At 40.4% G+C, this 16,270-nt stretch overlaps 1 protein-coding gene across 5 annotated transcripts in view; it reads right to left on the bottom strand.

Annotated features, from left to right (window-relative positions):
• Positions 1-16,270, bottom strand: part of c21h8orf34 (chromosome 21 C8orf34 homolog) — a 54,650-nt gene that overhangs the window by 20,434 nt on the left and 17,946 nt on the right. For all 5 annotated transcript variants that reach the window (XR_009120490.1, XR_009120491.1, XM_058059686.1 and 2 more), the window contains 3 exons: positions 14,846-14,981; positions 4,974-5,038; positions 4,810-4,895 (listed from right to left, as the gene is read on the bottom strand). Coding sequence is in view for 3 of the 5 variants with exons in the window: in XM_058059686.1 (XP_057915669.1) it covers positions 4,810-4,895; positions 4,974-5,038; positions 14,846-14,981 (287 nt within the window). In the remaining 2 variants the exon portion in view is untranslated. The remainder of the gene's footprint in view (positions 1-4,809; positions 4,896-4,973; positions 5,039-14,845; positions 14,982-16,270) is intronic.

Here is a 16,270-nt window from a genome sequence, read left to right as displayed (position 1 = left end):
GTTTTATTTTTATTATTATATTTATTACTGATAATTGATTTTGTTTATTCTTGATTTGTTTATTTATTTTTCATCTTATTTTGTGTAGAAAAATAAAAATTAAGATATTTGAGAACAGTGGAATGTTTTATCAGAGGTTTTCAACCAAAGCAAAGTTTATTCATTTTTCTGTATTTAATAAATGTGTTTTTTTTGTTTTTAAATTGAGTTTAAGACCCCTGGTTTAATATATGTGTCAATGTTCTATCGCAACAGCGCCTCTACTGGTTGTAGCCAATCACTGCAATCCATACTCCTTATGGATAGTTTTAGTATGTGATGCATTCAGTTTCTGACTTCTCCATGTGTGGTATTGCATGCTACATAAGTGATGGCGGGGGTAACGAAAAGGGAACCCCTCCGCCCCCTGCCCCCCTACCTCGTCAATACCCTGACTGCACTGATGCTCTAAATCGTCATTTTCTAATAAACGCAACCACCATAACCAAATGTTTTAATTGGAGCCAACGTGTCAATCACTGCCTCTCACATCATAAGTAATATGGCGACATGTTTTTAATGTAGCTCCTGCAAATTGGTGACGGCATCTTGGAAGAGAGGCAGCGTGCGCGGCGAGCTGTGGTTTTGTGGATTGTAGGCCAGCGCCAAGCTTTAAAAAATTTTTTTTTTTTAAAAAAGGCCACGTAATGTATCTCCGAATTGCCGTGGAAACCGAACATAAAGCGTCTGCCTTCTATCATTCACAGGGCATTCATTTTCCCTCCTTTTAAAATACAAATGAGCAGTTTCCCCTAGCGACTTTTATTTATATCAACTCATGCAACTATTGTTGATTAAAATACATCACTTAACACTCATAAAAAAAAAACAATAACACATACATTTGTCTGGATTTTAGTTACGGAAAATATTCCTCTTTATAGGGCATTTATCACCTCAAAGAAGCTTGCAAAGAGTCCCGGTGCTCGCCAGACTAATAATAATGACCATTAACAGTATTTATTTTAGTATTTACAACCTGAACCCAGGAAATGTGTATTTTTTAAATGTGTTCATTAGAAACTTTTGAAGGAGCGGTGTCATTTAAAAGCAATAAAATTAAAAAAAAAAAAAGCAAAATTACAAAAGTCAAGCAAGGATTTTCTCATTATTGGGGCCAGTTAATGAAAATGAAATATAGCATCCATCCATTCATTTTCTATGTCCTCATAAGGGCTGCAAAGCTTAGCCCTGCTTACATGCTGAAATAAATACAGCAGGGGTGTCCAAAGTGTGGCTCTCGGGGCGCTCTGTGGCATTATTTTTAAAAGTTTAGTACAGAAATATGATAACATTCTAAACAAATATACAAACAAAAATATATTTTTATTGCGGGCGGCACGGCGGTCGAGTGGTTAGCGCGCAGACCAAGGAGACCAGGGTTCAATTCCACCCTCGGCCATCTCTGTGTGGAGTTTGCATGTTCTCCCCGTGCATGCGTGGGTTTTCTCCGGGTACTCCCACATTCCAAAAACATGCTAGGTTAATTAGCGACTCCAAATTGTCCATAGGTATGAATGTGAGTGTGAATGGTTGTTTGTCTATATGTGCCCTGTGATTGGCTACACCAGTCCAGGGTGTACCCTGCCTCTCGCCCGAAGATAGCTGGGATAGGCTCCAGCACCCCCGTGACCCTCGTGAGGACGAGCGGCAGAAAATGAATGAATGTTAGTTTTCTGGCTGCACAGTGTTCATGTGGTTTGCGTACAGGCCTCACAGCTAGGAGACCCCAATTCAATTCCACCCTCGGCCATCTCTGTGTGGAGTTTGTGGGTTTTTTCCGAGTACTCCGGTTTCCTCCCACATTCCAAAAAAACATGCTAGGTTAATTAGCGACTCCAAATTGTCCATTGGTATGAATGTGAGTGTGAATGGTTGTTTGTCTATATGTGCCCTGTGATTGGCTGGCGACCAGTCCAGGGTGTACCCCGCCTCTCGCCCGAAGACAGCTGGGATAGGCTCCAGCACCCACCGCGACCGTAAGAAAATGCCCCCCTGCCCAAAAGTACTTAATTTTTGTTTTTTTACAAACGCTAAACTCTCATCACAGAACATGATCATACGGAAATGCATGAATGTAGCCTAGCATGAAAATTGTAAATATTCATAAAATAGCTATATATGAATAATTTCTTCACTTTACGGTCTCCTAGCTCCCCAAGCAGCAGTTAAAGCCAAAATAAAAGAGCCAAACCAGCGCAATTAAAGCCCAAACTGCCACATTCACTACAGTAGGTGACAGAAGACCTTTGCACTGTTGTTTTCCATGTGGGACACATTAGTAGCTCTTATAGCAAAAAGAGGCAGCAGACATGGAGATAGTTTGCGTCCTTGTGTATAAGCAGGCTATCAAACATGTGAAAGACTATCGGAGCTACAGTATGCGGCCGTTAAAAGAGTTCAGGAGTCAAGAGTCAAAGCATTGCTCTCCTTTCTGGATGGTTTTTAGCCAAGTCCAAAGCAGACTTCTGAGGACTGGCGCTTTGATTGGATAGGGCCTTTTTTCAGTCTGCTCCCAGTTAAGTCTGGAGCCTTTCTGCATCTGTTGCGCACACGGAGTAACGTCTCGGCGCTCACGCTTTTTTTTTATGATTATTCAAAAATGCTGTAAAAATCCTTGTCTAACACTTACATGGGGCAATTATAAAAGAAAAGAAAAAGAGTAGCTTTTTTGAGGGAGTTTGTTACACTAAAAAGGGCCGGCGTCTCCACGGCGGGCTTTATTAACAGCATGTGATATCAGGTACGCTTGAACAATCTAATAAGCGGTGCATGGATTTTGCTTTTTCTTTGGCTTTTGTGCAAAACCAGACAAAGACGTGATAAGAGAAGAAGTTCCAAGCAGTGTTCAGCCTCACTTATGATACAGGTTCAGGCAAAATGATGTGATACATTCACTCATTTTCTACCGCTTTTTCCTCACAAGGGTCGCGGGGGTGCTGGAGCCTATCCCAGCTGTCTTCGGGCGAGAGGCGGGGTACACCCTGGACTGGTCGCCAGCCAATCACAGGGCACATATAGACAAACAACTATTCACACTCACATTCATACCTATGGACAATTTGGAGTCGCTAATTAACCTAGCATGTTTTTGGAATGTGGGAGGAAACCGGAGTACCCGGAGAAAACCCATGCAAACTCCTCACAGATATGGCCGAGGGTGGAATTGAACCCTGGTCTCCTAGCTGTGAGGTCTGCGCGCCAACCACTAAACCGCCGTGCCGCCTGATGTGATACATTTGTAGGTTAAATAAAAGCAAAATAAAGTAAAGTAAATAAAGTAAAGAAACTAAAAAGTGTTTTTATTTTCAAAAAAGTACATATAATGCCTTTGTTTTTTTTTTGTTTCTTTTTCAGTTGCTGCCATGATTTGGACTGTTGCGGAAATGTTTATCAAAACAAACAAATCTGGAACTGCGACACAACGAGCGTTCAATCCTGGTAGACGTGATCCCGTACCAGCTCGAAACGCCACCTTGTTAAGGGTTACCGACTTCAGAGCTACTGGATCTGCATTGAAACTGATTAAAACGCATTAAAACAAAATGGCATTATATGTACTTTTTGAAAATAAAAACACTTTTTAGTTTCTTTACTTTATTTGCGTTTTATTTAACCTACAAATGAGTCAGATTATTTTTGACTGACCTTGTATAATAAGTGAGGCTGGACACTGCTTGGAACTTTTTTTTTTCACGTCCTTGTCAGGTATTGCACAAAGCCAAAGAAAGAGCAAAATGCATGCACCGCTTATTAGCTTGTGCAAGCGTACCTAATATCACATGCTGTTAATAAAAACCTGCTTTTTAGTTTCTTTACTTTATTTGCCTTTTATTCATTCATTCATTCATTCATTTTCTACCACTTTTTCCTCACGAGCCTATCCCAGGTCTGTGCTGGAGCCTATCCCAGCTGTCTTCGGGCGAGAGGCGGGGTACACCCTGGACTGGTCCCCAGCCAATCACAGGGCACATATAGACAAACAACCATTCACACTCACATTCATACCTATGGACAACTTGGAGTCGCTAATTAACCTAGCATGTTTTTTGGAATGTGGGAGGAAACCGGAGTACCGGGAGAAAACTGAGAAAAAATGCACGGGGACAACATGCAAACTCCACACAGAGATGGCCGAGGGTGGAATCGAACCCTGGTCCTCCTAGCTGTGAGGTCTGCGGGCTAACCACTCGACCGCCGTGCCGCCCTTATTTGCCTTTTATTTAACCTACAAATGAGTAGGTCATTTTTGAGTAAGTAAGTCCTTCTCCAGCTCGCCGGGACAACCCAGCGTCCCACACAGGAGGGGAGCCACTTCAGAGTGAGGTGGAGTCAACCCCACCCCAGATGTAGCTGTGTGGATTGTCGTTATCATTCATTATTCGACGTGGAACACAACTTCTTTTTACACTTGTATGGATGTTGGAAGTGTGAATATGTTACTTTCGGTATAAAGGTCTGACTGTGAAATTTCTATTTCCATGATTCCCGATGGGAAAATATGCGGTCCATCTGATAGGCAGGTGTACCTAAGTGTAGTTTACATGCCTGGAGCTCGTATGACCCATAAATATTCAGCCTATTGTATAAAACTTCACCGCCAGAAGTGATATGATTGACGTATGACTTATTGCAGAAAAGATGGATCATGTCGCTTGGCTCTTATCCAATTAACAACACCCCGAGGTGTTTTGATTTTTTTTTGCCAGACGGTTATTGATGGCTTGTAAAGCGATCTTAATTGTGCTGTGATGTAAGCAGGACACTTACAGAGCCCGACACTTGAGACGTGGCCTCGCATTCCTGTTGCAACCGTCCCGCCGTCGCCGCCGCCGTATCCGCTCCGGGCAATGGGGCTGGCAACAGACGACACGTATACATGAGAAAGACGAGACACATGAGATGAGGAATTCAGTGGAAGGTTTGAGGCTCACATGAGATGTCAGGTACGGCCTGTTCGGATGCGGACCTGCTGTCTGGCAGACTGTCTCCCTGCAACCTAGAGAGACATCATACACGCATCGTTCAAATCATCAACTGGTTGTTTGGAGATGGAATAACAGGAAGTGAACAATCAAGGAGGCTACGTGATGGATGAGGGTCAACAACAAGGCAGATTATCATCTTTTCCTCCCGTCTGACTGAGATGCAATCAGTCTGTTTACATGACGACGATACACGGCTACCTTGTAGTTATGGCTAGCTTTGTCCAAAGTCCGAGGGTTAGTCCGGGGGTGCTGGAGCCTATCCCAGCTTTCTTCGGGCGAGAGGCAGATTACACCCTGGACTGGTCGCCAGTCAATCACAGGGCACATATAGACAAACAACCATTCACACTCACATTCATACCTATGGACAATTTGGAGTCGCTAATTAACCTAGCATGTTTTTGGAATGTGGGAGGAAACCAGAGTACTCGGAAAAAACCCACAAACTCCACACAGAGATGGCAGAGGGTGGAATTGAACTTGGGTCTCCTAGCTGTGAGGCCTGTGCGCAAACCACATGCACACCGTGCAGCCACAAAACTGACATTTATTCATTTTCTGCCGCTCATCCTCACGCTGGAGCCTATCCCAGCTGTCTTTGGGCGAGAGGCGGGGTACACCCTGGACTGGTCGCCAGCCAATCACAGGGCACATATAGACAAACAACCATTCACACTCACATTCATACCTATGGACAATTTGGAGTCGTCAATTAGCATGTGAGCAACCTAACCTAAGTTGCTAATTAACCTAGCATGTTTTTTGGAATGTGGGAGGAAACCGGAGTACTCGGAAAAAACCCACGCATGCACGGGGAGAACATGCAAACTCCACACAGATAGCCGAGGGTGGAATCAAACTCGGGTCTCCTAGCTGTGAGGCCTGTGCACTAACTGTTGGAATAATTGTACATAAAGTTATCCTATTTTTACTATATTCTTATGACCTATTTTTACTATATTCTTATGACCTATTTTTCTTATGACCTACAAACATTTCGTATCACCCACATAACAAAGTAAGATTAACGCTGTACATGTGTTTCATATCACTCACATAACAATGTCAGATTAATGCTGTGACGCCTGCACTTGTGGTGTACATCATGATTAAGGGAAAACAGAACATGACAGAACATTCCTTAGCAGATAGTTTTAACACCCTCAGGGGACATAGGCACGGGTCAGAGGTAGATATGACCTCAAAGGGTATGTGTGTGTGTGTCCGGAGAATCACATGCCAAGGATGAGATATCTACACATATGGATAACATGTTGTGCAAAGAAACTGGTTTCAACTAGAATGATTAAACCCCCCTTCCCTCAGCTAGTTGATTGTACAGGGCCTTCCTTCAATAAAAAGGCAAGAGGGCAGGAACTGCTTCAGAGTGAGGTGGCGAATTGTTACTGAACGGTTCCTGATCACTCTCCTTGCAAGTAAAAAGAAACTCATCTCTCTGCGTCTTCCTTTGTACAGGCAGTGTTTTTCTACAAGTGTCGGGGTTTAAACCTGACATTTTATTGGTCCTTCGAGCCGGATTCCAAGACACCTGACGATCCCAGCGGGCAAGCGAGATCCAGGCAAGACTGTGGCCACAGCATTAAGACCCTTTCCGGGACTGGTCCCTCTCTTGCGGGCTGGGATCCGAAGGTTGAAGGAAATCCAGAGACGCAGAGATTGTGAGTACAAATTTTGTTTAAAAGGAATGGATGTGTGAAAAAGGTAAAATAGACAATAAAAGAACTTTAAAGAGAGGGTTCTAAAGAAAACAGAGAAAAGAATAAAAAAATAAGTGACAAACCCTGCAGGTCACAAAGGTGAAATAGACAAACCCTGCAGGTCACAAAGGTGAAATAGACAAACCCTGCAGGTAAAAAAGGTGACAATGAAAGTACTTTAAAGAAAACAGAGAAAAGAATAAAAAAAGTAAGTGTACCAAACCCTGACAATTCTAGGCTCTATCAGGTCCGACAGTTAAATTCCGTAGGTGGAGTAGACGCCCCTAGTTGAAACAGACTAGTTAAATTCTACATAGGATGGCGGAGTCCTCTGGGCGGTAAAAATAAAAGGCGCGCGCAGTGTGAATGTGTGAATGTGTGAGTGTGTGAATGAAAATACAATTACCACTAGGTAACTGTGTTTTATACCAAACCAACAAGAAGTAAATGGTGAGCCTTTGTGGATGCTTGTAGGCAAGAAAATTCCACCTGAAAAGGTTGAAGAGAATTTTACCACAAAAGGTTGTTGATCACCATCTTGTTGAAAATAACCCCAGTGTTAGAACACGACAGGTGTTAAGAACCACTGGGTCCAAATTTAGTTCAAAATGGGGAAGGGACAAAGTAAAGAAAAACAAAAGGTCCTTGAAGAACTCCCGTGCAAAGACTGGAAGGTAGTTGGAAAAGAGGATAGTCTAGCAGTAGAACCCCTATATTATTGGATAAAACAGTACAAATTCAACAGAAAATTATTCACGGCATGTATTAGGGAGTTACAACAAAACATAGAAAAGAAATGTAAGCAAAACGAGAAAGAAAGCAAAAAGGCGAGGAGAAAATGAAGGAAGGAAGAAAAGCGAGAGATAGAGCAGAAAGTGAAGGTTGTAAAAAGGAAGAGTTATATAAGATAGTAAGGGAAATTTTACTTCATGAATATCAGAAAGATGAAGAAAAAGTAATGAAAGAAAAAGACTCAGACACATTTTATACACAAAAGGAAGGTAACGAAAGAAGGGTTATGCCAACTCGGAGAAGATTTGGAGGAAGAGGTAGAGGAACAGGTAGACAGAATATACAAAACTATCCCAACAATGCTGGATGTTGGAATTGCGGTGAAGAAGGTCACTTCTCCCGTGATTGTGTCAAAGGCCAGTACAAAAGGAACCAAAAGCGATATTCAGCACGACTAGACTTGTCTTAACAAATACAACCAGAACCAAATGATGAACCAGTAGTATAATTACAAGTACAACCAAATAAAACTAAATTCATATGAAGGAATAAAACCAGCAATAGAAGATTTGTTAAAAAATTTAAGTCTTAGTAGAATGCGATAACCCACCACGTAATATCCCTATTTTCCCAGTGAGAAAAGTGCCACTCTCTGTGGGATGGAGAATGATAAAGGACAAGTTGTAAATCAAGCTGTGGTGGCAAGAGCACCTTGTGTGCCTGACCCACACACATTGTTAAATTCTTTACCAACAGATGTCACATGTTTCACCGTAGTAGACATCAGGCATTCTTCTCCATTCAAATAGAGAAAGAAAGTTCAGGTTCGCATTTACGTTTGAAAAAACAAATAAATATATATATAATTTATTCACAAGCAATGATGGCCAGTATGTCCACATTTGAACCCCCAAATGGAAGCCAGAAATTATTATATGTAGATGACATCCTACTAGCGTCACAAGATAGGAAGTCATGTGAAGAAGACAATAGCCTTATTGCACCATTTAGCGAAAGAAGGCCATAAAGTGAGTAAAGACAAACTACAATTTTGTAAGCAATCAGTGAAGTATTTAGGCCATCAGTTGACAGGACAAGGGCGAACCATTCTAACAGACAGAAAACAAGCAATCTTAAATGAAGCTAAACCACATTTAACACTTGAGCGATGCACCACGCTCAACCCAGCTACCCTTCTACCACTCCCTGAGGAAGGCCAACCACATGATTGTTATGAGCTAACAACACAAACTGCAAAGTGTACACCAGAACTATTAGATCAGACACTAACATAAAGGGGTGATTTTGTAGATGGTTCCTCAAAGAAAAATTTTTTGGGAAAAACAATAACAGGCTATGCAGTCTTAGCGCTTACAGAAGCATGCAAATTAATGAAAGGTCAAAAGGTGACAATTTATACTGATAGCCAATATGTATATTCAACAGTACATACCTTTGCACAATATTGGCAAAACAGAGGTATGACAACATCAACGAGAAAACCAGTAACTCATGCAGGATTATTAACAACTTTACTAGAAGCAGTGCAATTGCCAAAACAAATTGCTGTATGTAAATGCACGGCACGTACTAATAATTCGGATCCAATATCTTTAGGAAATATGTTCGCTGATAAAATGGTAAAACAAGCGGCACTAAAGGAACTGAACCATCTTAACACAGAAAAAAAAATTACAAGTACACTTTGAGATCCTGGCAGACATGTAACAACAGAGTCCAAAGCAAGAAATTGACCACTGGCTAAGGAATAAAGCAACCCTGGACAAAAATGTTAATATGTCGACAGATAATAAAACAATCTTGCCAAAAAATTGCATAAGTGGGACGCTATTTTTGAGCCATGGTTTTACACATGTCTCAACAGGAGGGATATGTGATATGTGCCATGCCACACTATTAACACCCACTTTACTACGTATGGATTTTTGTATTTTTGTAGGATTTAATTCTTATTTAAAAATTTTTGTAGAGCATGTTTAGCGTGTGCAAAACACAATGCCCAGGGCAGCTTGCGACCTCGGCTTGGCCAATTTCAAAAACCACAATACTTATTTCAAGAAATACACATGGACTTCATTGAACTCAACAACAGTGAAGGGAAAAAATTCTGTTTCGTGATAATAGACTCATTTTCAAAATGGATAGAACTGTTTCCTACAAAACATCCAGATGCACTAACAGTAGCTAAAACTCTATGCAAAGACATAATTCCACGCTATGGTATTCGAGAAAAATTTACAGTGATAAACTATGACTAAATTATGCATCTCCATCTTAGTTTTTACCCTAACTGTACCTATTTGCGTCATGATAATAGCATTGTGGTATCTGCTGTAGATTTGTAGCTCCTCAACGACCTTCAGAGGAAGTCCGGCTACAAAGGGGGCTGTAATTCTAGTTTGCAGTCGTCTCAAACCGGTGAAGATTGTCCACAACTCTGTTGCGTCATTAGGAGGGGTTGCAGGTCTGCAGGTAAGATGATCACTCAGACGCATAAAAATAATAATAATAATAATTAATTAGCAGCAGTAGGAGGACTGATCGGAATAATAATAGTAATGTCACTGCTACTATGGGAAAAGAATCTTAGCATGCAGAAAAGAAGGGTGGGGGACCCTAACAGATCACAAACACAGGTTGACCTAACACCCTGGATTATTAAGTTGGCATACAACAACTCCATATGTATGACCATAGCCACAAATTCGACTACCGAACTCCAAATACCCATATCATCGTTAAAAGGATTTACAAATAGACATCAGGTGTCAGGGGAGACATATGCTGGTTACTGGTGGTATGTTACTGGACACGTGTTAGATTTAAGTTGGGACACATTGATTACCACACAGGAAGGTGATTACTGGGCACCTGGTACCACATTAGAAGCCAAGTATTTCCATAATAAAATTATGTTAAAGAAACATGGGGCCATATTAAGTATGACATTTGCTTTTAGCTCAGCTAAACTCAACCCACATAACCAACCATTGAGCACTATTTTAAATACCCCGTGTTGGGGTTTCCTTTTATGGGCCTACTCTTCTGGGGCAGATCCCTACTTTCCTATAATTATTTGTGAAAATCAAACCATGACCCCTGCTGAAATGCCAATCACAAATAACTACACACGTCACGCTGGAGTTAAAATAGCCGTAATTCGAAATGCAGATGATTGGTTTCAGGTCACTACGGGCATCTCACAACAAAGTAATAACTGGCTGCTGCTAGTGGAACAGGCAGCAAATATGTCAAATCAAGGAGATTGTGTAGTATGTATGGGAGCCAGACCACTGTTAAGGGAAAATAAATAAATAAATAAATAAATGAAATAAATAATTTGTTCACAATGGGATAAGGTCTATCCTCTTACTTCCACTAAAAAACAAAAAACAGTATTTTCTAAAAAGGTAGCTGCAGGAAACTTCTCATGCATAAACAGAACAGGTGTTGGAATCAAATTAGGAAGATTGAATGATACTCAGTGTAAATCAATAGAGATGGTAGACATAATATTCAAACCTAGAATCAAAGAGATCAGTGTCAGGGTGGGATAAAAATGATTCCACCTACAGAGACAGTATTGGAGTCCCTGATGAATACAAATTAGTCAACCAGATAGCAGCAGGTTTTGAATCATCGATTTGCTGGTGGTGCACAATTAACAAAAATGTAGACAAATCAACTACATCCACTATAACGTGCAGAAATTAGGAAACAACACTGAAAGAGGGTTCTCCGCCATCCATGAACAACTGTCAGCTACCTCCCTCATGGCTTTCCAAAACAGAATTGCTGTTGACATGCTCTTGGCGGAGAAGGGCGGAGTATGTGCCATTTTTGGTGATCAGTGCTGCACGTTCATTCCGAACAACACGGCAGCGGACGGGAGTCTCACCAAGGCCTTAGAAGGTCTAAGGTCCCTTAACAGCAAGATGAAAGACCATTCTGGAGTTGACACGTCAATGTGGGATGGTTTTGGAGACGTATTTGGCAAATATAAACAACTGATAATGTCAGTTTTAATGTTAATCGCTGTATTTGCAGCTATTCTCACCTTATGTGGATGTTGTTGCATTCCCTGCATTAGAGTTTTGTGCACCAGGCTAATCACCACTGCTATCCAACCAATTAAGCAAGAGGTGTCAAAAATGTATGCCCTCCTTACTACAAAAGGGGAGCCCCAAGAAGACAGCTACGATGAAGACACCGAAACTGAAGAGATACATGACAAAACATCATGGCATTTTCAGGACTTGTTTTCCGATTCAGGAGATTATGCAGCTGACCTCTGAGTGTACCTTTTGCGCTATGGGACTGAAAAAGAAGAGGTCAACGGAGGATGGGAGAATATAGTGCAAAATGAATAAACAGGAGGGAAATGTTGGAATAATTGTACATAAAGTTATCCTATTTTTACTATATTCTTATGACCTATTTTTACTATATTCTTATGACCTATTTTTCTTATGACCTACAAACATTTCGTATCACCCACATAACAAAGTAAGATTAACGCTGTACATGTGTTTCATATCACTCACATAACAATGTCAGATTAATGCTGTGACGCCTGCACTTGTGGTGTACATCATGATTAAGGGAAAACAGAACATGACAGAACATTCCTTAGCAGATAGTTTTAACACCCTCAGGGGACATAGGCACGGGTCAGAGGTAGATATGACCTCAAAGGGTATGTGTGTGTGTGTCCGGAGAATCACATGCCAAGGATGAGATATCTACACATATGGATAACATGTTGTGCAAAGAAACTGGTTTCAACTAGAATGATTAAACCCCCCTTCCCTCAGCTAGTTGATTGTACAGGGCCTTCCTTCAATAAAAAGGCAAGAGGGCAGGAACTGCTTCAGAGTGAGGTGGCGAATTGTTACTGAACGGTTCCTGATCACTCTCCTTGCAAGTAAAAAGAAACTCATCTCTCTGCGTCTTCCTTTGTACAGGCAGTGTTTTTCTACAAGTGTCGGGGTTTAAACCTGACACTAACCTATCATGTTAGCATGTTTTTGGAATGTGGGAGGAAACCGGAGTACCCGGAAAAAAAACCCATGCATGCACGGGGAGAACATGCAAAATCCACACAGAGATGACCGAGGGTGGGATTGAACTCGGGTCTCCTAGCTGTGAGGTCTGCGCGCTAACCACTTGACCCCCATGCAGCCTGGGGCTTATTTCATAAATACATTAAACACGTCCCATGAGGAGGGTCCTATACTGTCCACAGCCACTAGGGGGCATTTGCTGTAGTACTTACATAAATGTATTTATTAGCTGCAGGAATATGACTTTTCTAGTTTGTTTGGGATATATATATAAATATTAAAATAAATAAAACTTCATATGAACTCATTCCACAAATGGCTAACAGATTCCCATCGTGATAACGCTTGAGGAATTTTCCTTTTGGGTTTTTTTTTTCCTTTCCAAAAGAGATGTTTGGCCTGCAATGAAAGCGTAATCTGACAGGAGAGTATACAGAGAATGAAAAGACAAACAATAAAGTTCTAGCTGTGTTTCTACGGCAAACTAGAGCTCGGACAACCAGCGAGGGATAAAAAAGCAGTGGATTTCTTTCTCATGAACGTAAATCACCAAAGCTCCAAATTCTTTTGCTGCACCCAATTTTGAGGTCTGCGCTGCCTTCAGGTACAGACAAAGGATAGCAATCACTCATTTTATGGCGTGGCTGCATAGCGTCAACACCACGGGCGGCCATCTTGGCTCCTAACTCTTGCATGAAGTTAAAAACAGAAGAAAGCTTTTACAAATATGTTTTCTTCTTGAAAAACCTCTCTCTTTGATTCCCAGTTTTTTTTAATGACCAATAAAACATTCCGGATGCAAATGAGTACAAATGGGAAACAGTTTATAATAAATACATGTCAAGTGGTTAGCGCGCAGACCTCACAGCTAAGAGACCAGGGTTCGATTCCACCCTCGGTCATCTCTGTGTGGAGTTTGCATGTTCTCCCCGTGCATGCGTGGGTTTTCTCCCGGTACTCCGGTTTCCTCCCACATTCCAAAAAAAACATGCTAGGTTAATTAGCGACTCCAAATTGTCCATAGGTATGAATGTGAGTGTGAATGGTTGTTTGTCTATATGTGCCCTGTGATTGGCTGGCGACCAGTCCAGGGTGTACCCCGCCTCTCGCCCGAAGACAGCTGGGATAGGCTCCCTCCCACATTCCAAAAACATGCTAGGTTAATTAGCGACTCCAAATTGTCCATAGGTATGAATGTGAGTGTGAATGGTTGTTTGTCTATATGTACTATTTGTCTATATAGTATGTATATTTGATATACTTTTCTTATAACTTTATATCTTCTTTAAGGTACATTTTAATGTTTTTTTTCAGCATGACATTATACTCTGACAAAAATGTCATTTTAATCATTTTAATAAATAATAAATTTTTAAGACAAAATGTTTTTATTTTATCTTTTTAAAGTCGGAATATTATGAAAAACAAAAAAAAGCTGTACTATTTAGAAACTGAATTTATAATATTAAATAATGACAAATTAAATGTGATCGGCTGCACAGCGACCGAGTGGTTAGCACGCAGGCCTCACAGCTAGGAGACCCGAGTTCAATTCCAACCTTTGCATGTTCTCCCCGTGCATGCGTGGGTTTTCTCCGGGTACTCCGGTTTCCTCCCACATTCCAAAAACATGCTAGGTTAATTAGCGACTCCAAACTGTCCATAGGTATGAATGTGAGTGTGAATGGTTGTTTGTCTATATGTGCCCTGTGATTGGCTGGCTGGCGACCAGTCCAGGGTGTACCCCGCCTCTCGCCCGAAGACAGCTGGGATAGGCTCCAGCACCCCCGCAACCCTCATGAGGAAATACGCTAGAAAATGAATGAATGAATATAATTAGGCATGTCCGCAAATTATGAAATAAAACCAGAATCTTACCAAGAAAGGTATGACATCATCATACAGCAACACAACAGTGGACGCTTTGTTTGGCCGCAACAGTCAGCGATAAAGCAAACATATAAACTACGCACTTCATACATCCAGTGGATAAACAGCCAACAAACAATCCTGTGATAGCGTTCATCCTCCTGTGGGAATCGTTAAAACAACCCGTGTGTGTGTGTGTGTGTGTGTGTGTACTGATAAGCAGCCAGCACGAAAGCCGAGAAGGAAACAAACAAAGTGTGAACCCCAAACAAAGCAAGCAGTGCAGGCATATGACGGCATGGCGTCATGGCGTTTATCTCGGACTGGCATCGATGGGAAGAAGTCATGCCCGCACTCGCAAGGGGTTCCAACCCCCCAAAAATGGGTTTAAAAAAAAAAGGTGATCACTGTGTACCTGGCACATCGGGAGCAGATATTCAGCGTCACTTTGGCCTGAGGTTCGGGGTGATAAGAGCTGCGTCCCTGACTGAACTTACAACCGGACGGTGCCAAGCCGGTCACGCCTTCCATCCTCAGGTCATCCAGGTCCTCTGGATAAGATGGAAAGAAGGGAAACATGAGAAAGTGTTAGCTTGTTGTTTGGGTGTCATCTTCTCTTTAACACAATGGGTTTCAACCATTGATCAATAAGAGAGGCTCAATTATTTGAAGGATCTGCATTAATATGCATCATTCATAAATAGTTAGCTTCTTACAAATAATTCATCTATAACAGTGAGGGCCGCGGCCCTGGTGGGCCATGAGAGGTCATTAAAATTATGATTCATTTTTGCAAATATTATTTTTTTTATTAATTATTTTTATTGTAAAATATTTATGGCACTATTAAAAAATATTTATAGGCCTAAGTAATAACATATTGAATGTTATTGACCTGTCACAATATTTTAGGAACCTTATACAGTTTATATGATTGGAACGTAGCTCGTTGATCATAATGCCAGTCTTGAATGCAGTTATGAAAAGTATGAGAATTAATTCTTTGGTGTGTACGCCACAGATTAAAAGTTTGGGTTTCCTTTATCCCCCTGCTTTCATTTCAATCCTGAATAATAATAATTATTATTATTATTAATAATAATAATTAATAATAATAATTAATACTTATGGTTATTATTATTGTTATTAATTTAATAATAATAATTAGTATTATATCATCTCATATGAAATACAACAAGATAATAACAATAAAAATAATAATTATGATTATTTTCTAATAATAAATAATAATAACAACAACAATAATAACGAAAATTAATGATTAATTATTAATAAATAATAATAATAAGTCTGATTAACATAACAATAACATTAATTATTATTAATTATAATGTAATTAATTATTAATAATAATTCTAATTTATTATTAGTAACAATTATTATCATAATAATGATTATTGTTGCTGTTATTATTATTATTATTACTATTAACATAATTATAATTATTATTAACATAATTATAATAATAATTATTATTATTATTATAAATATTAATATTAATTGCTAATTAAGTGCTCTGGGAACGCTATGTACTGTTTATAGGACAAAGGTGGGTTGCAGACTTTTTTTTTTAAGTGGGCCCTAAGTTGGTAAAGGTTGGGAACCCCTGATCTTTAAGAATGTAGTCCATGCTACATTGGATGCTTCCTTCACAGCAGGACAAGCTGGAGGAGGCGGAGCCAAAAAATGGGTAGTTAACCGTTCATGGGAACTTTCAACACTTTTCAACACTTTGAACCTTTTGCCTTCTTTGGCCGTGAACAAACACAGTGTGCCAGATTGTCGCCATGTAAATGTCGTTCCCCCCCAAAAAAGGCAC

The sequence above is a fragment of the Doryrhamphus excisus genome, chromosome 21 (genome assembly GCF_030265055.1).
Source record: "Doryrhamphus excisus isolate RoL2022-K1 chromosome 21, RoL_Dexc_1.0, whole genome shotgun sequence".
Lineage (NCBI taxonomy): Eukaryota > Metazoa > Chordata > Actinopteri > Syngnathiformes > Syngnathidae > Doryrhamphus > Doryrhamphus excisus.
Note: the sequence above shows the minus strand (reverse complement) of the source record. Positions and strands in the feature narration are given on the sequence as shown.